The sequence below is a fragment of the Eutrigla gurnardus genome, assembly GCF_963514095.1.
Source record: "Eutrigla gurnardus genome assembly, chromosome: 2".
Taxonomy (NCBI): Eukaryota; Metazoa; Chordata; class Actinopteri; order Perciformes; family Triglidae; genus Eutrigla; species Eutrigla gurnardus.
Window position 1 is genome coordinate 11,258,393 of NC_139916.1, and position 26,459 is coordinate 11,284,851.

At 43.3% G+C, this 26,459-nt stretch overlaps 1 protein-coding gene across 1 annotated transcript; it reads right to left on the reverse strand.

The window, feature by feature from the left end:
• Positions 1 to 310: 310 nt before the first annotated feature.
• Positions 311 to 25,098, reverse strand: eya2 (EYA transcriptional coactivator and phosphatase 2). The gene is made up of 16 exons (XM_084037005.1): positions 24,834 to 25,098; positions 15,247 to 15,325; positions 14,963 to 15,000; positions 14,502 to 14,622; positions 13,980 to 14,096; positions 10,894 to 10,970; positions 10,386 to 10,569; positions 9,780 to 9,913; positions 9,575 to 9,658; positions 6,172 to 6,261; positions 4,218 to 4,276; positions 3,245 to 3,405; positions 2,334 to 2,448; positions 2,076 to 2,197; positions 1,869 to 1,969; positions 311 to 1,456 (listed from the first exon to the last, which is right to left on the reverse strand). The coding sequence occupies exons 4-16, from the start codon at positions 14,602 to 14,604 to the stop codon at positions 1,376 to 1,378; spliced, it is 1,428 nt and encodes a 475-aa protein (XP_083893131.1). The 5' UTR covers positions 14,605 to 14,622; positions 14,963 to 15,000; positions 15,247 to 15,325; positions 24,834 to 25,098; the 3' UTR covers positions 311 to 1,375.
• Between the last annotated feature and the right edge of the window lie 1,361 nt (positions 25,099 to 26,459).

Here is a 26,459-nt window from a genome sequence, read left to right on the forward strand (position 1 = left end):
AAACATTACAGTAACTGTTGTTCAACAGAAGAAAAAGGAAAAAGACTATGTTTGTTGCTTTTTTACTTGTTACTACTTGGATTTCTGTATTTTTGTATTAAAAAGATGGAAAAGCAAACATTTTGTATGCTTCTCCTCAGGGCTAAGCCCCCCCCCTGTCTTTAAACCCTCGTGATGTCTCTGCTCAAACCTCTTGATAATTAGATGTAATTCACACAAAGGATCATGTGACATGTATTTATTTGTCATTCGGTTCCTCTTGTATCATAGCCGTACAATTAAATGAAACTCGAGTCGCATCTCCCGACAATGCAATTAATTTATTTTTTATTAATCTATTTTTAACTGTCTGTCAAAACAAAATCGACAATAAAGCATTATATACAGATCATAGCTAAGCTGACAGGCAGTGTAATCGGCACATGCACAACCAGTTCATCTATATTACAAACAGGTTATTAGGAAATTAAACAAGGACGGAAAAAGAAGGGTAGTTAAAACATGACAACATGTACAACCCAGAAAAAAAGGGTAAAGGATTCAAGCACCAGCCTATAATACAACATCTTCAAGACAACTTCATATCAAAACATTTTTACAAGAGCATATTTTGGGTCTTTGAAGAGAATATTTTCATGCCGAGCTCCCAAACTGTTTTATACCTCACTTGTGTTGTGAATTTAACCAATAATAAATAGCTCACATTTTAATGGTAAAATACAATCAGACTATTTTAAATAGCCTCTACCTATGAGGAGAATAGTATCTGACGTTTATCTAGCTGATGAATAAAAAAATTCTAAAATAATATAACATCATAACTTTAAGTCTTGTTCCTAATTTTGTCTTTAGAATAGTGGAAAAGTGGAAAATGGTTTTAGTCTCACAACAAATTAAAAAAAGACACAGCAGAACAAACATTTAACAACAATCTGAACCTTTTTTTTTTAAAATCCATGCAGACACTTTGTTCAATAAAGTCAGGATGTACAATGTTGCATTCAGTGCATCACCTTTTGTGTATAAAAGTGGGACACCTTTCATAAAGTTGAGATGGACTGAATTTAAAAAACAGGAAAAAAAGAAAAAAGTGTTTGCAGTATTAATAGTAGTTCCCTTGGGCTACTTATGAAGATTTGGTTCCTTATTTGCCTTTGGTCTTGTATTTTGGTCCAGCACGTTTGAGTTTATGTGTCAAAATCCTTTAGTTCCTTTGGCTTTAAAGTGAAAATCGTCCAGCCCGGGTGTTCGTTAGGGATCAAATGCCCCGTGCCAAACCTGAAGTGAGACTGAATCAGTCAGCTTCACCTACCAGCTGCACTCAGGAGTTCACCATGATCCGGGTGGAAGAGTGGAGCGTGACAGCTGGCCCCCTCTAGAGGTAATCCAGCTCCAGTGCATGGCTCAGAGCCTCGAGGTCGGCCCGACAGGACACCCTCCAGAACGGCATGTTCTTCTGGGAAAACAAAAACAAAAATCTAAATTATATGCAGGTTCAGTGCAAAACATTCAGAGTTAAGGCGAGCGCACTCCAGCCGCAGATGTGATGCAGATGTGAATTATGGACTGTGGTTTGGAGGGGGATTATAGTATGTGACAAAGTACACGTGGATAACATGTTGGCCTATAATGTACAAAAGCTTTGTGTAAAAAAAAGAAATTTGCTCAAACTGCCAAATCTGGGTAAAAAGTCTGACATGTCAGTGAAATGATTATGTATGTAAAGAAAAAACAAGCTGAGAGACAGAAGCTGCAGAAATCGAGTGTGTCTTAAAAGCTAACCGATTAGTTGCGGCCCATTTTTTTGGTCAGTCATAAACCCCCGTACCCCCCCCCCCCCCCCCCAAATAAAAACGATTGAGTTATACCTTCTTGGCCACAGACTCCTCTTCGGCTCCGTCTCCGATCACCACGTACACCGCTCGCCGACCGAACCTCTGAGTGACGCGCTCAAAACAGCTCTCTTTGCCTTTGAAAGGAAGAAAAAAAAAAAAAACAGAGTTGAAAATAGAAAAAATGGTGCATTTGAAGACGACGATTAATCGGGATTCTCCGAACCCTTTCATTTCCCTCACCTGTCTTGGTGGCGCTGTATATGTTCTCTATGGGGAAAGCCGAGCCCAGGCCGTACAGTAACACCTTAGACAGAGCCGGGATCAGCTGGGTGGTGGTCACCAACACATTCACACAGTTTAGCCTGGAACGGAACAAGACCAACACATTCAAGTTAGGACACCTTCCAAAAAGACCCATCAGGAGCTGACATTCCAAACCAAACACTACTGGCTAATCGACCTGCCGGTGTAAATCACGCCGCGGCGGCGCGGACTGACCTCGAGTTGATGAGAGCCAGGGCTTTGAGTGCTTGAGTCAGCCACAGGTCCGTCAGGACCTCCATCTCCCTCCTCAGCTGCAACCACTCGTCTCGCTTGGGGCTGCCCAGCAAACCTGCCAGTCAAGGAGAGAAGCACAGGCTTGATGGCCATGTCTTCTTGAAAACCAAACAGGGAGGACATGACCTCGCGCAGCTCCAGTGCATGAAGAAATCTAATTTATTGAGACGTTGCAAAACCTTATTTTGACAAGGAGGACTGTCTGCAGTCTCTGGTTGGACGATTCTCACACAACATCCTCTTGCCAAAACCTCAGACATATGGTTTCCAGCAAAAGGTGAAGCAGCCAGCTGTAATCAGCAGCGCAGAAGGGTCCGCGCCGAACAACAACAACAACTTCTGACTCATTATCCTGGCCGACAAACAAACCTGCCGACTTTCATCCAGTTTGTTTTCATCGTGATCTAATTCATTTAATAGAAATTGCATCACCCAATTATTAGAATTATTTTACAAATGTTCCTTATGTAAGGAGCAGGTGTTTATCATGATCATGCAACTAGAGATTTTGGTCGATGTGCACGTTGGTTGGCGCTTCGAATAATACAAAATGTACTTTGAAGCAGGAAGCTTGTATAACTCGATACAGTACGAGCAAAAGCAGAGAGAAAACCCAGACAAATCACTGTGGTCTGAGCTATGTTCAAATTGAACTCTTGGTTGTCTCTCAGAAGGGATATATTTATGTCTCTAGAGGGATATTAAAGGCAACATTATTTACTGTTAATTTCTCATTAAAAATTAAAATTTTGTTGCTAGAAAACCACACGGTCTCCTTCTTTTACACCTCAGAGAAAATAAGCCGATCTAAATATCTCTGCAGTTTTACGTAAAATGGAAGCGGGTCTTACCCCCAACATTATTCTTGTACGTGTTGTAGATCTCCTTGACTCTGCGGTATCGGAACGCCAGTTTCCTCATCCAGTCCACCCCTCCGTGGACCCCTGACCCCAGGCAAAGAGAGCCGGCCCCCGCTGGGCTCTGGAAGCCGTCCGACCCAAAGTTGTAAGTGCTGCAGGATCACGATACAGGAAACAGTCAGGATATAGATCATAAAGAGGCCAAACTGCATTTTTCCAGAGCATCTTAAAGTAGCACTATCATTGGTGTTTGAGGGGGGGGGGGGGGGTATAAGAACTGGTACAACTATGACGGCGGATAGAGTTTCTTGCTCTAGGAATTGATTCAAGCCATTCAGGTTCTGAACAAGAAAGCAGCGCTCGAACCATTCATCAAATTTAGGGAGTGTGCCAGTGCAACCACAAAAATTTCAGGGACAAGAAAACGCTGTAAAATAGAAAAATTGTAGACACCGACTTTCAGCCGTGAATGAAAAAGCTTTGTCAGTAAGAAATCATGAAGTATATACATTCGGCACAGCTCGGATAAATATAAAAACATCTTCGAGAATGAAAAGGGCCAAGTCCACTAAAAATAAATAGTAAAAAAAAAAAAAGAAAAAGAAAAAAAAGGACTTTGGTACAGCCGGCTCGTTCTCAAATCACTCCTAAAAGTATCCTAAAGTGCTTCAACAAGTTTATGCTATAAAACGTCTGGACTGAGGGAGACAGAGGGGATGATAAAGAGATATTTTGATGAGAAATGAAAGCGGTGGATAATCCTGTGACATATTATATGGCTGTGGAAGTTGGTAAAATAAAAGACATGCACATGCTTGCATGCATGAACACACACATGCACACACTCTTTGTCTCATCTCCCTGCTTTTCCCCCTCCTGTGCACTAAAAACCCCCCGAGGGCAAGTCTGGTTCACAAACCACAGTGGAACCATCTAAAGTACAGTAACACAGTAGACGCTCTACCTCAGGTCCTGTCCGTTGTCGTCTGATGCCACGTCATCAATGTGAACCTGGTCACATTCCTGGGAAATGAAAAGGAGAGCGGATATATCAAGAGATCCATTTCAGAGTGGAGCTCTGCACAGACAGGTCTCTCCTCTTTCCGGGGGAGCCTGCGGGAGTGATAGCAAGTACAATAAAAAAAAAAAAAAAAAAAAGCTAAAATAAAAAAGACAAGGAAGGAGGAAATAAGACGTCAGGACGCGGGACAGCGAGGCGCCAGAGGTGCAGGACAGTAGTAATCCTTGCGTGACCGCGTAATGAATTAAAATAAAAGTGAAAATCGGCATTTATTTTTATAGGTCGTCCGACAAAACCCTCTGAAGAAAGGCCCATTGTCTTTGACAAGCACAGTGGTGTGCACGTCGCTCCTCTCTATTGGACATTAAAGCAACCGACCAAACCACAGGGATTTAAAACCACACCGCAGCTCCAACATGTGGCTCAAGCCAAAAACACCTTCGGCAGCGTGTTCTTCAATCAGGAACCTGAACGATCTATTAAGATTGAATATGTAGGAGGAAAATATTCTTAATAATCTTTCTTATTTGCTTGTCTTTGTCTTCAACCTCCAACCCCAACGTTAAACACATTCATGAACACACCAGAGTCTAAAAAGTGAGTCCTAGTCCAGCACGACAGACACAGGGTGTCCCTATCACCTTCCAGCCATCTTGAGCCTCCTCTTCCCTCCATCTCCACATAACTCAACTCCCACGGGGCTGCGACCCCCCCTCCCCCACTCAGGTGCCATCCACCCCCCCATACAATACAACATACCCAGATTTAACAGTGGAACCCAGAGCAGCATTTAAAGCCAGCTTAAGGAATTAAGTGAAATACATCCATAATAATCTATTTATATCAGGGGTTTCCCCCCCATATGACAATATCAACAGGAAGCTCTGACTTTGATCAATCATCCTGATAACAATTATGTGATCTTGTGTTGGTTTTAGGTTTTTGACAGCAGAGATGACACTCATTGCCACTGATGTAGCTACTGCCATAGGAAGGACAAGATAATTGTACCTCAAGATTTAACAGCCAGTTGTCAGCCGGCTGCGGCCGACTGCTTGGGAGATTTATTGAGCCCCGACAACAAAAGGAGGGGATAAGAACCGGGTTTGCAAATGGCTTTGTTGGCTCCCTTCCCTCCCTCCCCCTCCGACTGTTCCTCCTCCCATCTGACTAATTTTCCTCTCGGATGCTCAGACACACACCTTTAATTACGGCACAAAGTGTACTTGTTCTCTCTCACCGTACCCTCGCTAATCTTTTTCTTTGCTTTGTCAGAACAAGGTCGAGGAATTCAGGATTTAAAAACAAAAAAAACAAAACATAAAAACCTCCGTCAGTCGCTAGCAAGTAGTAAAACGGCATTTTAATGACCACTCGAGGAGTCATCGTTTTTTTAAAGAGGTGGCACCGATGTCCACGTTAACTTTAGTGCTTCTTCCTTTAAGAGCACTTATGCCAGCAGTTAACAACCCTTCCTTTTAATAATCCTGCTCCACTGAGGAGGGCAAATTGTTTGGAAAATGCTGTAGTAAGAATTAATACAGGATAGAAGTGTATGAGGGGCGTTTCTACAATGAGTGCTACTGTGCTTTATGCCAGGTAAGAAAAACAGCACCCAAATGTCAAAACCTCTCGCTTTGGCTGTTGCAGGTTTTTTCTGCTCCGCCGGTTTACACTGTTGGATCGTGTTCTCACCGCTGCTATTTTCCATCTTTCTGGAAATAAATCTTGTTTAAAAAAAAAAAGTACAAAATACATTACAGCTCCGAGGGGAATATAAAATAAGTATGTGGTGAGGTTTTTTTTGTGTGAAGTAAGGCATAATGTCCAAAATTAAAATTTGCACATTACATGCTCCGCTTTTTAATGAGCCGGCACCCAAAATGTAAAAACTCACCTCCAAGTCGTTGAAGAAGAGTCTCGAGTCGGCCAGGTTGAAGATCATCTCCTCCATCCACAAACCAAGAGACACCGCCTTCGAGGAGTCCTGAAGACACACACACACACACACACTGAATAACTTGCTTAAAAACACACACGGTTACACTAATGCATCTGTTATTTGTATCTAATCACAAATTTCTGATTATATATATATATATATATATACTGAACACATATATATATATACACACACACACTTTTCCCCTAACTTAAATGAGAATGAAATGAAAACTGGTCCGTGGACTACAGCTTATGGTTTAAAAAAAGAAAAGAAAAGATGTCTAACAACATCTCTCTAACACTTTTTAAGTGGCTGCACCTTAATTAGTGAATAAACAATAACGTGGTGAGCTCGGGTTGAGTTTGACAGCATATATGTTTTTAGGATTATTTAACACCATTACTCTTGTCAGCACGGCCGCCTGCTTGTCTCACTGAACAGCTTTCGGCTTCAATTCCTCTGCAAACCCATCAACCGGGTTGACACAAACAGGTTTCGGGGAGAGGCGAGTCTGAATATGCATCTGTCAATCAAACATCTCTGCCGATTCTTATCTTGGCAAACTTTGTTTTGGCACAAGCCCGACACATTCATTTTATTCACGGCCGGCTAAAAATAAGTCAAAAACCATTAAAACACTTTTTTTTTTATTTAACTTGTACAGTCATCTCAATGATTAACCAACCAGTTTTCCAAAGACTATGATTTTTTTCGCTGAGTAATGCTTTTTAATCCGTTTAGCATCTGTTTAATGTGTTCACACGACGAATGGACACAGCAGAAGGCCACGCCAGCTAACATCGCTAACACGTAGCACGCTAACATCCTCACGAATGACAATCGACATGTTTAGCAGGTATCGTGTTTACCGAGATAAGCATCTCGGTTCACAGCTGAACACAAAGTACAACTGATGGGAATCTGGATAACGATAAGGTATTTGGAAATAAACAAAGTATCGGACTAATGAAGGGGAATGTGTTTGCCAGATTACATGTTTATAAGCCTTTTTCATGTGATTGCACCGTAAACACAGGTGAAATGAATGAATCATCATCAATCATTAGTGAATGACTTGCGTGTTTTTCTCTGGAACTGTGCATGCTGGTTCATGGGAATGTCGGTGTTATTAAATATAATGATATAATGGGACCATCATTAATTTGATCAATTACACCTGTGTGGCGGACTACTATAACATGAGTGATTCCAGTCTGGACCACGTAGACCAACCATCAGACTGATGGATGACAATGAATGCACACTTGATGTTCGCTGTGATCGATGGACACAATTCAATACGATCTCCTACTTGACTTTCACATAGCCTGTCACATAAATTAATGGACTGAATGATGGGGGAAAAAATACATAAGGAAACAAAAACACTAAAGCAAATATTTCATCTTGTTCTCTTCCTGCTCTATCAACACCCAGCCTACGTCCCTCTGTTCTTGCAAATCATACAACATCACCAAAGAAATGCATTAATCCTCAATCAGCAAAGGGCGTGTTGTTGTTCGCGACTACAAAAGCAGGTGTGTGTGTGTGTGTGGGTGTACGTATGCATGGCACATTGTGTCTATGGCACCGTAGGCTCATCTTTGGCAGTGAGACAGGAGAAGTGGAGGGGTGTCAGCCAAAGGTGAGTGTGAGATTAGTGCTTCTGGAATGACAGGCGGAGCTGCCTTCTGGCTCAAAATGGTAGAAAAATGGGCTTGATGACAAAAAGCGGGGTAAATAATGACAATTACAAAATACCCCCCCTCGGAAAAATAGGGTGTAAAGAAGGGGAAAAAAACGGTAATTGAGGACGAAGGGCGGGAAAAGTTCAGAAGGAGGATGACAGGGAGAACATGACGAAGGGGAGGACTGAGAACCACCGGGCAGAAGAGGAAGAGATGAATGGGATGAAGAAGGAGGGGTTAAAGGCTTAAGGAAGGATTGTTCTGCTCGTCTAATCGCTAAAATAATTATCTATAATCAACTTCCTCCAAAAGAAAACCAGGGCTGCTCCATACAGAGGGACAAGTTAGAGCTTTTTTCTGATAATCCCAGAGAAGAATTTAAGAAGACAAAAACAAAACAAAAAACCCCACCTTCAAAAATTCAGTTCCCACCTTTACTCCTATGTCTGATATTGAAAACACACTCAGGACGGAGAGGGGTGACGCGTGATAGACGAGATAATGGAAGAGCTGTTACAGAAGGGGTGGGGGGGGGGGGGGGGGGGGCAATCAGCTCCTCATGTGGCTCTCCATTCACCTCCGGCTCACCACGCCGGTGAAAACAACTGTCTTTCAACACACCCATTAGTCTTCCCTGCATGCTGGGCCCAGACATGCCTTCACTTAAAGGTCCAAAACATTTGTTTATGATAAGAGTTTAATAGGGTGACCCTAATGGGAAGAGCCTGGGCTGTTAAAAAGGAGACAGAAAGAGGGACACAAAAGCGGTGAAGTGGAGATAATTCATGCCAGAAAAAAAAATAAATGCATGCTTGAAAGAGTAGGAGGAGTTAGCTGCAAATCTGTGAGGAAGGAGGGAGGGGAAAAAAGGAGAAAGCGTTAGCTAGCTTGTAAGCCGTCTTGACACTTTGGATTGTTAATCTGTTTTTCCGCTGTCACTTGTTTAATTCCTCAGCTGCATGTGTGAGTTTTTGATGCCAGACTCGGTCCAACGGAGCTCCAGCAGTGGGGTGTTTGGACGGTGGGAGGAATCAGGAATTTCTGGCACATGAGTCACATTTCAACACATCCACTCTCTCTCTCAGTCATTTCTTCCTCCCTTTTTCTTTTCACCCGCACACCACCCGCCCCCCACTCCCTCTCCATTTGCAGAAAAAAAAGAAAAAGAAACAACGGCATGCATGGCCTGCCGGGGGCCGAGTCCGATCAGAAACACTGCGCTCAAACTCCCATCAGCCTTGTGTCAACCCGCAGGGGGACCGTGAGAATTCACAACACGCAGGCCCCGGCCAAAAGCAAGAAAACGCACCACAGTCCGCCCCGTCGTCAGCTGCCCGCCTGTTACATAAAGGTCCCGACCGGCTGTCAATCACTCCGCGGGATGGCGGGGTAGCTAAACAGCCCCGGTGCATTATGAAAAGAAACAAAGAGGGCAGAAAGGCAAAAACAGCCAGCGTGTGAAAATGCTCGGGGATGAGACCGTAAGGTCGTGGACTCGAGGCCAAACCTTCAAACTGTTTGTCAAATAAGCACTCGGTCGACTGAGACAATGGGATGACCCGACTAAAACAAGATTGGTTTATTGTCGCCAGGGTTTCTGTGCTTATCGAGGGTAAAAGTAATGAGCTACAGTAAAGGACACAAAGGGAGGGGTCGTATCACCGTACCTTGCCAAATCGTGAGGAGAAGGTTCCCGTGAGGAGCGAATGGAAAATGATGATGGTTTCATCCAGGTCCCAGATAAACACACGCTGCAGCGAAATAACAGATATGTAATGTTAACCTCATGAACGTTTATGTGTCTGTGTGTGAGGGAGAGAAAGATAAATACTGGAGAGAAGCGACCGATCGTATTCTACACTGTGTGTTTACCTCGATATCGGAGTCCAGAGGTGGTGCGGGGTCGCTGGCTCTTTTCCTCCCCCTCAACTTCCCATCGGACCCCCTTCGTGCCGGGACCTCCTCTTTACCTGGTGTGGGGGGGCTGGGCGGCGGGTGGTACTCTCCTACAACACACACGCACACACACATTGTGAGATTTATTATAATACAAAAGATGTGATTATGGGAAGTGTATATATATATATATACGATGGTCTATTAGGGCCACTGTAGGAAAAAAAAATAAAAAAAACGGAGCAGAGAGTGATGGGCAATATTCAGAGAAAAAAAGGCGCAAATTTGCGAGTTTATGAAGTCGCAGATTTGCTACTTTATTATTAATGCATCACAACGTGTGACAAGCAGTCGTGGTTGCTGGCGGTAGCTTTCACTTGATGTCAGAGCAACGGCAAACATCTGGTCAAGCAACTTGTTTACTTCCTCTATGACAAGTGAAAGCTATCGCTAGCAAGTTAGCCCAACTGCCCGATCAATAAACACCCATAAAATTGTACATTCATGGGAATTCAAATACAATTGAAATAAAATATATTTAAATAAACAACAACTCAACTTAATAAAAACCACACTCCTTACCTGTGTGTGACTCTGGGCTGTGATTGGGCAACATGACCGGGTGCTCGGGATGCTGATAGGCTAGCGGAGCCGTGATGGCGGCGGGGCTGATGTTGCTGCCCGTTAGGTAGGGGCTGTTGTAGTGGTGTGAGTTATAATACGGAGAGTACTGACTCTGACTGTAGCTCGAGTATGTTGAAAACTCCTGTAAAAATGGAAACAATTACTTAGCGTTCATTAATTATAATTATTAGTTGACATTCCGAAATATTTTAAGACAATACTGACAGACGCTCAATTAAGTTGCTATTTGTCAAGGTCGGTGTAATTACCAGCTGCGGTAGTTTGCAGCCGGTAATTGCCTTACGAGTGTATGCGTGAGTCATAATGGCAAAATGTGGTCCTGGTGACACCTGTGGCAGAGGGAGCCGGTTTGGAGTCCTTCGCTAGGTCTTCACATGTTCGTCTCCAGTATTAAATTCTATCCCGGAAACTCTTGAAAAGGTCTTGTAGAAGATACATCACTCACTTGTTGGGTAGAGTTGAATGGCGTTGAACTTGAGATCGCATGGGTGCCTTGAAAGATTCCAGGTGATATACCGCCGCCTGAGAAATAACATGAAGTCAAAAGGTCAAACTAATATAATTCATCACGCAGGATGGAGAGCAATTACAACCTGGTGGGAGATCTGACTGCTCTTGTATTGATGACTCAAACTCGGGATATCATTTCACAACATCCGATCTGATCTGCAAAGAAGTAATGAGCAGTAAACTCTGTGACAGCTCAGTGCTGCAGGAGCTGGGAGGGAGATTTACGTTTGACACAACAATACAGGTGGGAAAGTCTGCTGCTGCTGCTGCTGCTCTGGGAAGCTTCTCAGTCTAATCAAGCCAGGACAGGAATGTCTTCCTCCAAGCAATCCCCCCTCTCACCCTGCATCTTTACTGTCAACTCTCTCCACGTTGTTTGCTGTTCTGATTAATTATTTCTCTCTGCATATCTCTATGGTTACCAACGGTTACGGTGGTTCAGTTTAATGAGACTATTAACAGCTCTTAGAGGGGAGTACTTTAGCACAGCAGTGGCGCAACATGCTGATGGTTAGCGGCTGTAATGTTTACCTAACGTTCGCTGATTAAAGTGTAACGTTTGCTAATTAAAGTGCAGCTGGCGTTGAGAGGTGTTTGGTAAAGAGTTTGGAAAATTAAGAGTTTGGAATTGATTATGAACCACCTTTAATGGCAATCTGGTTGTCAATACATTCAATTTAAAAACCACAACTTTCAGCCTCCTAGTGGTGCTTAAAATACATTCATCCTCTAGGAATTGCAAATTGCTGAATAGAGTTTTGCCCCAATCCATAGATGTTAAGATATTTCATTAGATGAGTGGGTTTCCTCTGGGTTCTCCTGCCTCGGTCTAAAGATATGCAGGTTAGGCTAATAGGTGGCCATCATTAATGCTTTAGTTTAAGTTCTTAGAGGAAATTGTTTGAAGGTAGGAACAATACAGATTCATGGCCTGAAATATATTTTCAAAAGATTCACTTCCTCGTCTATCTTCCATCATTTCTTCAGTCTGCCACCCCTCTCGCTCCCCATTTCTTCTCCTCCACGCCGCAGTGCATGATAAACAGGAGGAAAGTGACTCAGAGGAAGAACCACACTGAAAGCTCCCCGGACAACACAACAAACTTCAAAGCAACTAAAGGGAAAAAAAATACAGGAGGTCTCTGGAGTAAACCCAAAAAAAGGCTCCCATCGTCCCCATTTGGTTTCAGTTGTATGCACAGTGAACAGTACGTGTTTCAATGTGGTGTTTGTGCGTGTCTGTGTGTGTGTGTGCCTGTCTTTGTGTGTGTGTGTGTGTGTGTGTGTGTGTGCGTGCTAGTCCGTTGTGTACAGCATAATGGATGACATGGAAACATTCTGAAATCCTGCAAACATTTGGTTGCTGTGGCAGTTTATTACCGTTTGAAGTTTGCAGTTAATGATTTATGCATAAAAATATTCAAACAAATGTATTTTGTTTGGGAACAGTGTCTTTCAAACTCAAACTTGAAAAAAAACAACAAAAAAAAACAACAACCCCAATTGTTGGTTGAACAGTCAGACGGTCACTGAGGGCTTCGCAGTTTGGAAGCGGTTTCGTCAAAAGCGTGTTTACATGAATATTTACATTCCCGTATAATGTCTGACATATGAAGAGGCCGAGGTTTCCGATCTTCAGCTCATGTACGGGTAACATTATCAAGTTAGGCATCTCCATGACAACGGACTAAGCCACTAGGGATGAACAATAGTACGACTTGAGTCTCGTTTTTTTGTAACTTTGGCCCTCGTGTCTATCAGGAGACCTGATAACACTCGAGACCTGAACCAGATCAAGTCTGACATCCGGTCCCAGGATGTGACAGGTCGTTAACAAACCAACCGTTTTGGTTATCTGAACCACTTTATTTGGAGGTAAAACCGCAAGTGTCGCTTTGTAAATGTGACACGTTTTTAATTATCGCTGTCCATCTTTGATTTCTCTTCCAAATACGTTTGCTAACCTATGTGTTACTTTTTCTGGCCCCATCTGAATTCAACTTTGACCTTCCGTGCTCGGCTCCAATTTGTGAGCAGACTTTGAGAAAAGAGGAACTTTGTTTTCATGCTCATGTTCCCTGTTATAACTGCAAAACCTACAAAAAAAATAAGCAAATGTAGGAACGCAATATTGGATCACAAACGATATGCGAGAGATGAACTCATATTCCGGTTATTACGGTACCCGGGGCTGCGACATACAGCGTGTGCAGCACCCGACCTCTCATTTACCGTTTGATGCCGGTATTTTAGTCTGGTTCATACAGTGGAACAGGGTCATCCCCCCAGACTGCAACATTAAACCCGTACTCATCCCTCCGTATAACGCACCTTAACCTCTCCGCTCTCACACACAAGGTCAATTTCATGCTGCTTTCAAAGCCATAAAGTCGCACTGAGCGAGTCATGCTTTGGGCGCCGGACGACTGAGGAATGTGCACAGATACGCACGAACAGTACACACACACACACACACACACACACACACACACACACAGGGCCAATGCATGGACAGAGAGCTGCACGCACTTCATTGAGTTTTTGTTTTTCTACCCGTCTTTAGTTGTTATTCCTGTTTTCTTTTGTTTTTTCTCCCTTTCTTCCATCGCCTCTGCCTATGTTTTCTCACTGTCTCTCTCACTCTCTCATTCTCTCGCTCTCTCTCTCTCTCTCTCTCTAACAGACACAAGGGCTCGCATGCTGTGTTGTTGGTCTGAGTGGAGAAAGGGGGCCTGACCCCGAGAAAAGAGGAGGGGTGGGGAGACTTTTGACGCCAGGAGTCCAGACCGCAGCTAATGGAGAACAGGTGTGGCGGAGAGAGAGAGAGAGGGAGAGAGAGAGAAGAAAAGAGGGGAAAGATGAGGAGAGGAGAGGAGAAAAATGGGGAGTATGAGAGCCGAGAGGAAAGCAGCCCAAGGATGGGAGCTCCTTCCGATAAGGTTGAAGTCACAGATGGTGTGTGTATTAGGTTCGTGTGTGTGTGATAGCGTTTCCACACTTTCAGGAGGCTTGCAGACGTACCGTGTGTGTGTGAGTAGCTGTAGAGACTCTGACTGGGAGGAGTGCCGCTGAAGTTCGAGTAGCCCAGTATTCCCGTCTGGCCCGGAGAGTGACTCAGGCCGTCTTCCGTTTTAATGTCTAAGTACGGAGAGAATCCGTCAAAATGGTGCAAAAATTAAAGCTAGTGAGCATGCGGTTTAAGAAGGAAAAACATTTGTAAATAACTTAGATTTTCTATTTAACTAAGTTGGTATTGTGAATGGATTAACCACAATGACTGCTGTAGGGAGCACACTGAATAACAATCTGTCTCTGTAACACAATGTGCTTGTTACTTGTTATTCATTACAAAACTGTCTCGTTCCTCCTAGTGTCCCCCTCCCACCTCGCCTTGCTTTTCTATTGTGTTGTAATGCTGTGAGTTAGTTTGTTGCTTCCACGTTGAAATCACAGAATCGGATGTAAATAATCTGGAGATATTTGTCATTACATGACCAAAAAAAATAAAAAATAACGCATGCATCTCTACAGGTTTGTACTCACTGTAAGACGGCATGCTGTAGCCCTGTGTGTGGTGGGTGTACGGCGCGTACGGCCCTGCAGGCTGGAGGGCGGGGCTGTACTGAGTCTGTCCATACGCAGCCATGACGACCCGTCAGCTGATCTTAAAGGAGGAAGAAGCAATGAGGGAACGTTCAGTTGCAGGTTCTCTTTCGATAGAACATCTTTTTTTTTTGTCACAGCTGGAGCGTGAGGAAGAATATGCTAAACACGTTCTTTTAATGCCTCAAACAGTTAAAAGGAAGAGAAAACATTGCACGTCTTGGTCCAATGAACTTTGATGAGAGGATAATTAACATCACACGGTTGATTTCATTCAACAGATATAAATAGCCCCATATTTTTAGCTTCCTACAATTATAAACCGGAGACATACATACAAAAGGAGCAACGCGATGTCAGTGAGAGATAATAATAGTAATAATAAGTGATGAAAAGCTCACCTGCAGTACGAGGACTTTGAAATGGATGACAAGAAGCCCTGAGAATGAGGAAAAGAATGGTCAGAAAATCCTCAGTCAAACCAGTTAGGGAATGAACAATGGGTTTTTAATATACATATAAACAAGTGTGTCTCACATATTTGCATGGCAATAAAACAGGATAATAATCTGTTTGTTGACTGCACAGGCAGAAAGACAGGACGATTCCAGCGAGAAGCCACTCTTCACCTAAAAAGCACTTCACTCTTTTTTTTCCTTTTCTCTTTGTAGTTTTGCCCTCTCACCTGGCTCTGTGGAGAGAGCTTTATCCTTTTATCCCGTCACACTGCCGTTAGTCAGGTTCCTCTCAAGCCGTCAACTCTCCTGCGGAGACAATAGCCAACACACACACACACCATCAGGACACAGGTATGCAGGTGACTGACACATGGCGACGCGCCTCGGGGCCGAGTTGCAGCAGGATGAGGATGGAGGGAGGAGGGGGGGGGGGGTGTTTTCTCCGAGCACACGGTTCAAAAGGTGAATAGATTTAAGTTTAGACAGAGAGAAAGGGGACACAGTGAATGTGGCATTGATGTGAAGAGGTCGGTCATTAGAGACTGACAGTCAAATGACGAGTTACAGGAACCTGACAGGTAGCATTGTTTCCAGGGAAAATGTTGTCAACTAATGCTGACTAATGCTGACTCACTCTGCTGCTTGGCTCCGGCTCTGAATGTTACGTGGGTGTGTGGCTGTCAGGAGGAAATAAACCAGGAAGGCTACAAAATAATATTCAAAATTCTCGGTTGTATTTGTTCCTCTGGTTGTGTTTGTTCCTCATAAACATTAGTACGGAAGGATTAAGGAGCGTTAAAAAGGTGACAACAGGAGAGAGAGAGAGAGAGAGAGAGAGAGAGAGGGAAGTTTCAGCTCAGTAAGCTGGAGGTCAGAAAAGGTCAATGTCACATGAATTAGCCTGAGCAGGAAGCTGAATGAGGTCAGTCTATTTGACAGCGAGCTCCTAAAGCTAACTCACACAAGGTGCCAGTCATCCTGAGGCATGTGTGCATCGTTGGGTGACTGAAGTTGTACTGGGGAAACTTTGAATCAAGTGATCGAGCGCTATGTGGACAATATTCACACTCTTTGTTGCATTTCCTTTCATATGAAATAAGAGCCAATGTTTAACAGTGTGTTTTGTATGAAAGAATATCTTACAGACACGTGTAAAGTCCCACCGTCCACATACTTTCGGCCATGTAGTCCCATCGAGTGCTTTGCTTTCAGGTTCAGCAATATTAGGACTATGACCGTTTTCTATTTATTGCTGTCTTTCTTTCTTTCTGCGTCGGTCTCTCTCTCTCTTTGCCTCCGGGCCATTCCAATCTGGCCAAGCTGCAGCTAACTGCCTGACCTCTGACCTCGCTGACAACACAACGACAGAGACAGATGACAGTCATGAATTATAGGGGCAGCAGGGTTTTTTCTTTTTCTTACAGCAGCAGAGAAGATGAAGGTGAGGCGAAAACAAATCATAAAATAAAGTTCAAGTTGTCTGAGAAAAGTGAGAGAAATGGGGACGGGCTGCTGAAGAGGACTCACGGTACCTCCTGTGTTCTCGTGTCATTAACTAGGACGCTTTCTGACAGAACGGCAGCGAAAACACACCTCATGTTGCGTCACCTCCAGCTGATGGAGGAACCCCGCGCTTCAAAAACACCTTTTACCACTCAGTGTTTTCTGAGCAAATAAGTGGATTTCAACCAGAGCAGCAACACGCTACAGATGATACTCCACCTGCACGTCTGAGTTACCGACCACGAAATAAACAAACAAAACAGACTGTAAATGTGACATCAGGAGCCATTTTACCGTTTGTCGTGTCAATAATATCTTTGTGTAAAAAGGACAAAGGCATAAACAATATAAAAATGAGAGATACTTCTAATCTTCAGAGTGTACCCATATCACCCTGTTGAGTTATATATTTCATATTATTCCTGCACCCTTTGCTCTCAGTTTAACCAAAACTTATACTTGACCAAAATTTGAAATCTGTACTTTTATTCTCAACCATGTTTTGTTGCTGTTTTTTCTATACTTCTATGACCCTCAGGCCACGAGAGATCCTGATCTGACCTTTATCGCTGGCGGACCGCGGAGCTCGAGAGACTAACACTGATCCGGCAGCACAGAGGGAAAATAAGGAAAGTGCTGCTGCGCTTTGCATTTCCTCGCACTTTCCAGGGATCAAAAGTGAAAGCGACGCCTGTTCGGAGTCCTCTTGACTTCAGCTGCATCCCTGCAACAATCCCGTGTGCACGTACACACAAAGAACTGCGTGTGATAGGGAAGGCACTTCCTGGTTCAGGGTGAGGCCTGGGAGGAGGGCGCACAAGGCCATGGGAACTACAGGACACCGGAGGGAAGATGAGCGGAGCTCAGCAGAGATGTGGAGAGCCGAGAGCTGAAACTAAAGCTAAAACAAACCAAGCGGGGCCACGGGGGGCCAACGGGGCCACGAGGCCGGGTCCCACCAGCTTCACCTGGGTCCCAGGGTTCTGCTAGACCACTGCTTCTTTCACGGGTATCAAATTCGAGCCTTTGTGCTGACGGATTACATCACAGGATGGCGTATTGTGCTTTAAGATGAAACGTCATTCGATACAGTTCAAGGACGACGCCGGGCTTATGCAGATTTACCTGTAGCGCAGCTAAACTTAGATGACAGACATGAAGCTGATCCATGTGGACCCACTAGACCGATATCAGTCCAACCAGACCTTTGAATATCATCTGTCAAAAGCATTCAGTGTTGCAATTGTTAAGTTGTGGAAGAAGTTGTCAAATTTTGATCAGACATGGCGCCACCTCAGTACTTAGGAGGATGTAAGATGATACAAAAACACAATAGAGTTGATCGACCGATGATTTCCAAAATTCATTTCCACGATTAAAAATGCATCACATGTTGAATGCTGAGCTGAAATAATTCCCCAACTAAACCTGGCTTTTACTAATATTTAATAGAACCTTTGACGCAAACAATCTTGGAATTATAAATCGTTTATTAAATATTCATTTCAGTAAATACAAAACCCTGCTTCACGCAGTATTTCATATTTGAAAGAATAAAATTCAATAACAAGGTCACTTTTCAACTTCTGTCATCATTTTTAAACACTTCATTAAAAAGCCGTGTATTATGGGTCGCTGAATTTCCTATGAAGTGTGTTTACGTGTTCACGGCCACATTAGTCAAAAGTGATTCGGTCATTCTGTCAGGCGTTTGATGTGTGTGTGTGTGTGTGTGTGTGTGAGTGTGTGTGTTTACAGTGTCAATATGTGTGCTGTGTCAGTGTCTGAGTGTGGATTCGGGATGGGAGAGTCTGGTCGCCGTGACCCCCCCCCCCCCCCCCCCCTGATGGTTTGACCTTTTATTGAAACGTTGTGCTTCTCAAGACAAGGTGACTCGCCGGGCTGTAACCGTGCCATATGGGACCCCACCTGGAGCCCTCCATTTGGACAGTCTGCCGAAGTGCCCCGAGGCAACGTTGGGGGTTGATTCACCGCCGCACACAAACCCTCTCTCTCTCTCTCTCTCTTTCTCTGATAAAAGGCACAGAACAAGGGCCCAGTATTTGAGTTTGCGTGACGTTGCGTGCGTGGCGGAGATCTGTGCCATCTGCCGGCTACGGTCCACTTTAACCACCTTCGGCACACAGCAGTGTTATTAGTTATAGCATGATATTGAAATATTTAATGTTACACCCACATTCAGGAAGTAAAAATAACCCCAACACCTCTGAAGATGAATTAAAAAGCTGATGATTAATCTGTCAGCTAGTGAGCAAACACCTGGTGCCCTCATAAACCTGATAATCCCTATAAACTGTATACAGACTGCATTTAATATCCATGCTAATCTGTCAAGTCACACAACATTTTTTATATAAACATACTCAAACAAAGCTGCTTGCTGACTGAACTCTGACATGTTTCATTAATAAATGCAAAGAGCCATGTAGTGGTTATTTTTTTTATCTATTATCTTGATTAATCTTGATTATTTGATACTACTGATACTTCCAAAACCCGAGGTGATGTCTTTAAATGGTTTGTTTCTGATCAAGAGTCCACGGTGACCTCGGCAACCAGCGACGATGAACCAATGACATGACAGGCATTAACGATGAAAATGGTGGGGAAGAAAACGAAAGTTATAGAAGGTTCTATGAATTCTTGATGAAATACAGTAAGGATGAAATAGAACGACATTTAAGAAACTATTTAATCAAGCGTCATTCTGACACTCATACTCTATACTCTATTTATTCAGTGGAAGGCACCCAAAGTACTACTACTTAACATACAAAATGCATGACCGTTAGCTCTCAACCTGCAATGCCTGAGGCTGCGGCTCGTAGCTAACGGCTCTAACGGTACGGGCTACGGCAAACACAGGTGCCATGATTCGGCAACTAAGCTGTTGGTCGGGACGCCGTTATCAGCTGTAACATATGACAGCAATGCAGATGGGCGGCCTTGAGCTAGCACATGCGCCCACAAACTCAAACAACAAACATGGCCGACCCTACAATTTAAAGTCAGGAGAAACCGGGATAACAACACACAAAGAGGGAGAGCGGTTTCATTCTCTGCTCAGGTACATTGTTCTCCATTACACCTTTATATAGCGAATAGTTGTGAATGTCGTATGTTTCTCCTCTAAGCATGAAGCATATTGAGTACAATATTGATCATCTCAACCCACCACGACCTCAGCAGCCCAAGAATTCATTAAGAGGCAAATATGTTTGTGCATATCTTAGCATCACACCGGATCATGGATGAGCTGAAGGCGTGTCATCGCTGCCACCAACATCCCCAAAAAATCAGGAAATCAGCTGTATTGTAATTGAGGTTGTTTTTTTTTACTAATCTGTTTATACTTAAAACACTACGATTTGGTGTTGTTGCAACAGTGGGTTAGTTTTGGACGTTGGGAAAAAAATGCCAATGTCAACAGTAACCTGACATGTTTTTGTTGACTCCAATGACATTTAGCTGAGTCAGATGTTTCCATGTTTCTGTCACCTGCTCACTATCGCAGCCACCCATCTCGGTGAGGTTTCACACAGACGTGCATGCAGGCGTCCCCCCTCTTACCACTTCCTCAGCGTTTATGTTAACATTATCAAGCTAAATAAAATTAAAAACTTGAGCAACCAGTTTAAAAACCAGCCGTAAGCCATTTATCCCTTTATTGACAGGTTCAACCGTCAGGGGTAGACTCTGCGTTAAATAACAGAAAAAAGACATGCACGAATAGTGAAGTCCTTTAAATGAAAAGTGAAGTCGCACAGCGAAGCGGGAGTAATTCCACGAGAGGCTCCATTTAATCTCTGGCAGCGGTGAACCTGTTGCCGACTCTTGTCTGCACTCTGTAACTTTACCTCGCAGACTTGGTGGCCTTTTCTTTTCCACTTGACTGACTCCCTGCAGAAGGACCGCTCTAATGCCAGAAGCCCCCCTTCTGTCCCTCAGTAATCAAAACCTCTTTATTCAACAATGCAAGTGTCTTTATACCTGGTTCTCTCCAACTCTCTACTCCTTACTAAATAATAAAACAAAATCGGCCTCCTTTTTTTTATGCTTCCTCTGTCGCTTTCACTGCCCATGACCTTGTCACTCGCACTCTTATAATATCCCTAACAAATTTTCCCCTCCGGTAATATTGCCAAATCCGAGAAGGACCACCTACCCTTAAGGCCCAGACTCTTGACTCCCCCCCCAGAACCAGTGCCCCGGGACGGGGGGTCAAAGCGAGGGACAGCTGGCAGACCTCCCAGCAGCCCGAAGGAGTGTTGGGTTGGAGGACTGGGCTGACCCCAGTCAGATGGTGGTCTGGCTCCCAGGTAAAAAAAAAAAAAAAAACATCTGGTCCAGTGATGGGAGGGCGGTCTCACACACACACACACACACACTCAGAACTGACACACGCCTGACTGCATGACTGCTCCTGCGTTCTAATGAACTCGCACACACACACAACACACACACACACACACACACACACACACACACACACACACACACACACACACACACACACACACACACACACACACAGGCTGCTTTATTAGTCATTAGGGCGAAAAGCTTTTGCCCCCGATCAGCCTCCTCAGCAGATGAAGGCTAGCGGCCGCCATAGTTGCTAACAGCTGGCCGGACAGACCTCGCTGGTAGCCGCAGCTCACAGGCGTTACAGACAGGCCGAGGTCCAATTACTTATTTACCATTAGATTTACTGTGTAAGTGTGTGTGTGAGACAGAGAAAGTGAGAAAAAAGAGAGAAAGCGAGAGAGTGATTTATTTTATTTTTTTGGGGAGAGTTGAGAGAAAAAAAAAATCACGTGAGATATGATAAAATATGAGTGGGAGTTTAAGATGGAAAAGAGTGTGAGAGAAAACTAGATTCAATGAAGAAACAATTCCGACACCTAAAAAAAAAAGAAAAAAATATATTCCCAGAGTTACAGAGAATTATTAAATTCTCTTTTTGGTGGAAAGCACCCAAACCCATTATTAAGCACGGAAAAATGAAATACGGTCACTGCAGGCTCAACGCTGCGATGTGTGTGGCTCCTCCGTTCTCAAGATGAGATAAGGAGAGTGGAGATAGCCAGAGAGACAGCTGCTGTGTGCTGACAGCCCAGGACACACACACACACACACACACACACACACACACACACACGTCAACACAAAGCCTCCTCGGGTCTCCGGGGGCTTTAAGGGAATTAAAAAGGGGGAGGGAAGGCGGGAGAGGAGAAGACATTTAGGGGGAAGTGTGATAACTTCGAGCGATAGAATCACCGCCATCTCTTTTCAATCCGGAGCTTTGGTTTCACTTAAACATATTGATGTGTACGTGCAGATTTACGTGCATGTCCGAGGTCTCACAACACAACAGACTACTTCTCAATGGATTGTATATGAGAGCGTCTCACACACATCCACATCCAAAACATCAAGGATTACAAAAAAAATGGTATAATACTTAAAAATAAAGAGAAATATCTGTTCCAACTTCTGCTGCTTTAATACTTTACTTTTAGGAAGAATAGTCGGGAGAGTTTGGATTCGGCCGGGCTTTCTGTTTGTGCAGACAGCTGAACGTATCAGGCTACATTCACCAGGACTTCTTCTGAAGTTGTATAAAGTTCAGATGCATTCGTTCCATGAAAACCTAGAAGACCTCAAACTTTCCTTTATTCCACAGTGACCCCCCCTCAAGGAGATGTATAGTTTACATGGGTTGACCCAAATAACTAAAGAAACAAAAAAAGTTTTAAAAGTGCATGCTAAGTAATGGGGGAAATGCAATAGAATAGTAAGTAAATAAACAAATGCAAAACAAATGCACTGTGGAAATAAACAGTGCTTATTTACTGTAAGAGTAGACATTATTATTATGAAAAATAAGAAAATTCTTTGGGGATCTTTTCACCAGCATCCTCTAAGAAATCACACAAACTAGTCTATGATAAAACGCCTCGATCGCCCATCTGTACAGAGTCACAGAAATATATATGTTCTTTGAATTGCCAGATTCCAGAAAAACACAAAGACGGCATCGAACTAAAAAACATTTCTGCACCAAAAAGTCAGACTCACAAAATGAAGCAAAATGAAAATGATCGGTCTACGTTTTAGGACTAGGATGACACCTTCATTTCAGACTGAGATGAGAATTGAAAATATTTTCAAAGTTTAATGAGAGCCCTGGTGTAACCTTGAGTTCAAGTCAGTTTGACTCCCAAGGAGAGGAAGAGGAGGAAGAGGAGGAGGAAGAGGAGGAGTAGAGGGGATGCACAGAAGCTAAAAGACATCAAGCACTGTGCGGCTGTGAAGAAATATAATGAAATTGGTGCAGATAAAGTCAGGAAGAGCCGAGCTTCCTATGAAAATATTTATCATTCCGCAAAAACGTTTGGCTTCAGAGGGGTTCGGAATTAATTTGTGTTTTCTTAAGAGGGGGTGCCTTGCGCTACAGGATGGGGAATTCTCCACAGCTCGGGACTTTTTAGGGCTGCTGCTTATTCACAATTTATTAGAGCAAGTAATAGGAACCATGAAGGCTGAGGAGGGAGAGAGAGAGAGAGAGAGGGAGAGAGAGAGGGAGGGAGGGAGAGAGAGAGGGAGAGAGGGAGAGAGAGGGGGAGAGGGACCGAGAGGGACCCGGCCCAGCCGGGGGAGAGGGAGTCCAGAAATGAGGCCTAATGTTATTAAGAGACGAACCGCAGTGTTAAATCTAACACGGCCGAGCACACACCTTCGGTATGTGGTGTGTGAGCACACACACACACACACACACACACACACACACACACACACACACACACACACACACACACACACACACACACACACACACACACACACCTCCATCAAGACCCTTGGATGGTTTGTGCATATTAAGGAGATTTAGTGTGATTTACAATCCGTCACTGAACTGAATCTGATAGCCTACTATCTAAACTAAAAGTCCTACTTTGACTGGTCATTACCTCTATTGGTTGATTTGAGATAATGGATGCGAACATACGTGTCCAGTTTATTTTATAAAATGCAGAAATGTGAGCTGGTATATGAGGAATAACACTCTGGTCAATGAAAACCAAAAGCTCTGATGTCCAACGATGAAGATGCAAACCGCAAAACGTTGCAGTTCAAACAATAATAATTCAAATTCAATTTAAAGAAGGAGTATCCTTCATAACCAATATTAAATTCCATGACATGTCCTGAAAATCCAACCAGGTTCTACACGAGAAAATGTCAGATTTCTAAATCCATTTATTTACATTTTCAAAAACCAGGGAGCCCCCGTCAAATCGCTGCTCCTCCAACTGTGCGGCCGAAAGTCGTGTTTAAAGGGAGATTTAAACGGTTGGAAAAACAGTGAATGAGGTTCTAGTCTGGAGCCATGAAGGGGTCCTTGAAAAATATGAATACCAGCCTTTGAAAAATGCTTAGCGAGGCTCCCCTAATTTAGTTAATGAGGGTCCCTGTGGCTGCTGAGGGGGTGTCAGTGATTTCAGTGTAATCTTCTGTACTTAAGTGGAGCAAAGAGTGTTCCACCGATTCAACCGGCACCAAGAAAAACAAAGGAGCTCAATCTAACACAAGGTGCCTCACACACGGTCTCCCCCCTCATCTTCTAAAAGGCTCAGTGAGACACTAATAACTCACATTTGTTGATGGTAGATTTGGGTTTTTTTCTGCTCTTATTAATTAATATCTCAATGAAATGGAATGAATTAAAGAAATTAAAGCTAAATAGTGCAAAGGAAAATGACTTTACTTTTACATGTGGCACACCCTTTTCTACATTACAATATAATTTGTTTATAGATAAAATCCAAATGGTGTTCAACAAGCATTTGGTGTTTGTTTATGAGGCCTTTAAGATAATGTAAGGTGACAATTAAAAAAATGCTTTCTCAAATAATCCTTTTCAAATGTGGTAATTATCTTACTTACCTAATTAGGTGGAGTTATTAAAATCAATTGGAAAATATTTGGTAATTAAATTAAGTCAGTCCGGTGTTTATTTTATTTTCCAAACGTATACGAGTTGATGTTTGATGGGATGATGCATTTAATTATAATTAAACATACAGGAGTGGCGCGGGTTTATTTACAGGCAATTGTTCTGAAATAAATGAGTTGTTTATCTCACGTGAACACCAACAGAATTGAATTTCTTCGTTTTAAACAGAAAACATTTCCCCAGACAGAAAGATTCACATCGTAAAGGATATTTTCTTAAATAAAATGCTATATAGAAAAACATTAAGAGGTTTAAATATCTCACACTTACCATTATTCAGAAAGAATAACGTGAAGGGGAAGAAATCCGATTATCAGTCAGAGCAGTCGTCTCTCCATACCGGGAGGACTCCGCACACTTCTTTACAAGTGTCCCGGCAAAATCAGCGAAGTGAGCGCTCCGAGGACTCGCGCTGCCCGACAATAAAAGACGGCGAAGAAGAAGAAGAAGAAGCACACGCTGTTGGTCAAGAGGCTCCGGGTGCTGGCAGCGCTCCGCAGACAGATATCACGTCTCTCCCCCTGAAGCTCCAGGAGCGTGTTTGCTTTACCGGCGGTGGGGAAGTGATGTTAAGTAAATGAGCGAAGATTTCTGGTTCCTCCTCCTCCTTGCGCGCGCTACTTGCAGCCTGGAACGCGTGTGTGCGGGCGGGCGCGCGCGTGAGAGGCAGAGCGCGCTCCCTTATTCCAACCACTTCTTCTTCTACCTGTAAATCTTTGTTTGGTCAATGGCTCTTCTGCTTTGTTTACACAACGACCTGCAGACCATTCAGTCCGCCTCCCCGGAGCAGCGGACTCTCTGTATGCACTCCAGATAGGAGGATTTGTTAGTTTGTGGTAAATAACTGCAGGCTATTGACAGTTTTTATCAGGAGTGTTTGTTATCTTTTAGTGTGTGTGCGTGTGTGGGAGAGGATCTATTATTCCCATTCTCCTCCACTTTAAAGACCTATTCCTTTAAATCATATCTAAGGGTGATGCTAGGTTTGATTATAAAGCTTCAGTCACTTTTTGCAGACATTTGTTTTACATTGTCATACAAATAAAAACAACATGATTGCCTTCAGTAATTTAATTTTAAAAGTAACGTGCACAAAAGGGACAGAATTCAGAATAATGTATGAAAGTAGAAGTACTAGGGATGCAGAATAACCCCTTTCAAAGTGTTCTGTTATTATTGGTGATTCAATAAAACATCTATTCAATAAAATAAAATATTTTAATAAATTTGCACTGCTTATCATTTATTGTTAAAATAGAAAAGCAAAATACATCGCTTGACTAAAAGCCGTATCCTGTTTCAAATATCACAATATTGTAAAATTGATCCCAAATGCTTATGTTTCATATCCATTATAATAAATGTTCACATGATACGACTTGTAAATCTAAAATCAGTAAACTATTAAGTTTAATCCACAGCCCAAAACCTGTTGGGAAGCTGTACTAATAGTTCAAATCTGTAAAAATCATAATACTGACACCTCGACTCTCAGTTTAAACCCAAAGCCTAGAGCACATCACCTGCTCCTGGTTGTTTGTATGGGAAATGTCAAAGATCTTTCAAGGTCACCAAAACAGGCCACGTGGATGTGTAGTCTTAACAACACCTGCTGAACTCAAGAGAGCAAAAGCAATATTTGACAGTTTTGTGTGCCCCAACCATCATAATTTCCCCCCTGAAAAAAGGAGGAGGCGGCACAGCAATGCAGGTGTCTCATCCTCTGTTTGTTTTATAAATGAGAATACATGTGCGTTTGTGCTCGCTTTTATATGTGCCCGACTCGTGTGCCATTGTCTCCGTGTGTATTCTGTAACACGAGGAAGAGAGTGTCGGAGCTGGGAGCCGTGAGTCGGGAGGAAACAGGTTCTCCTGAGATGGGGGGGCAACAGGATG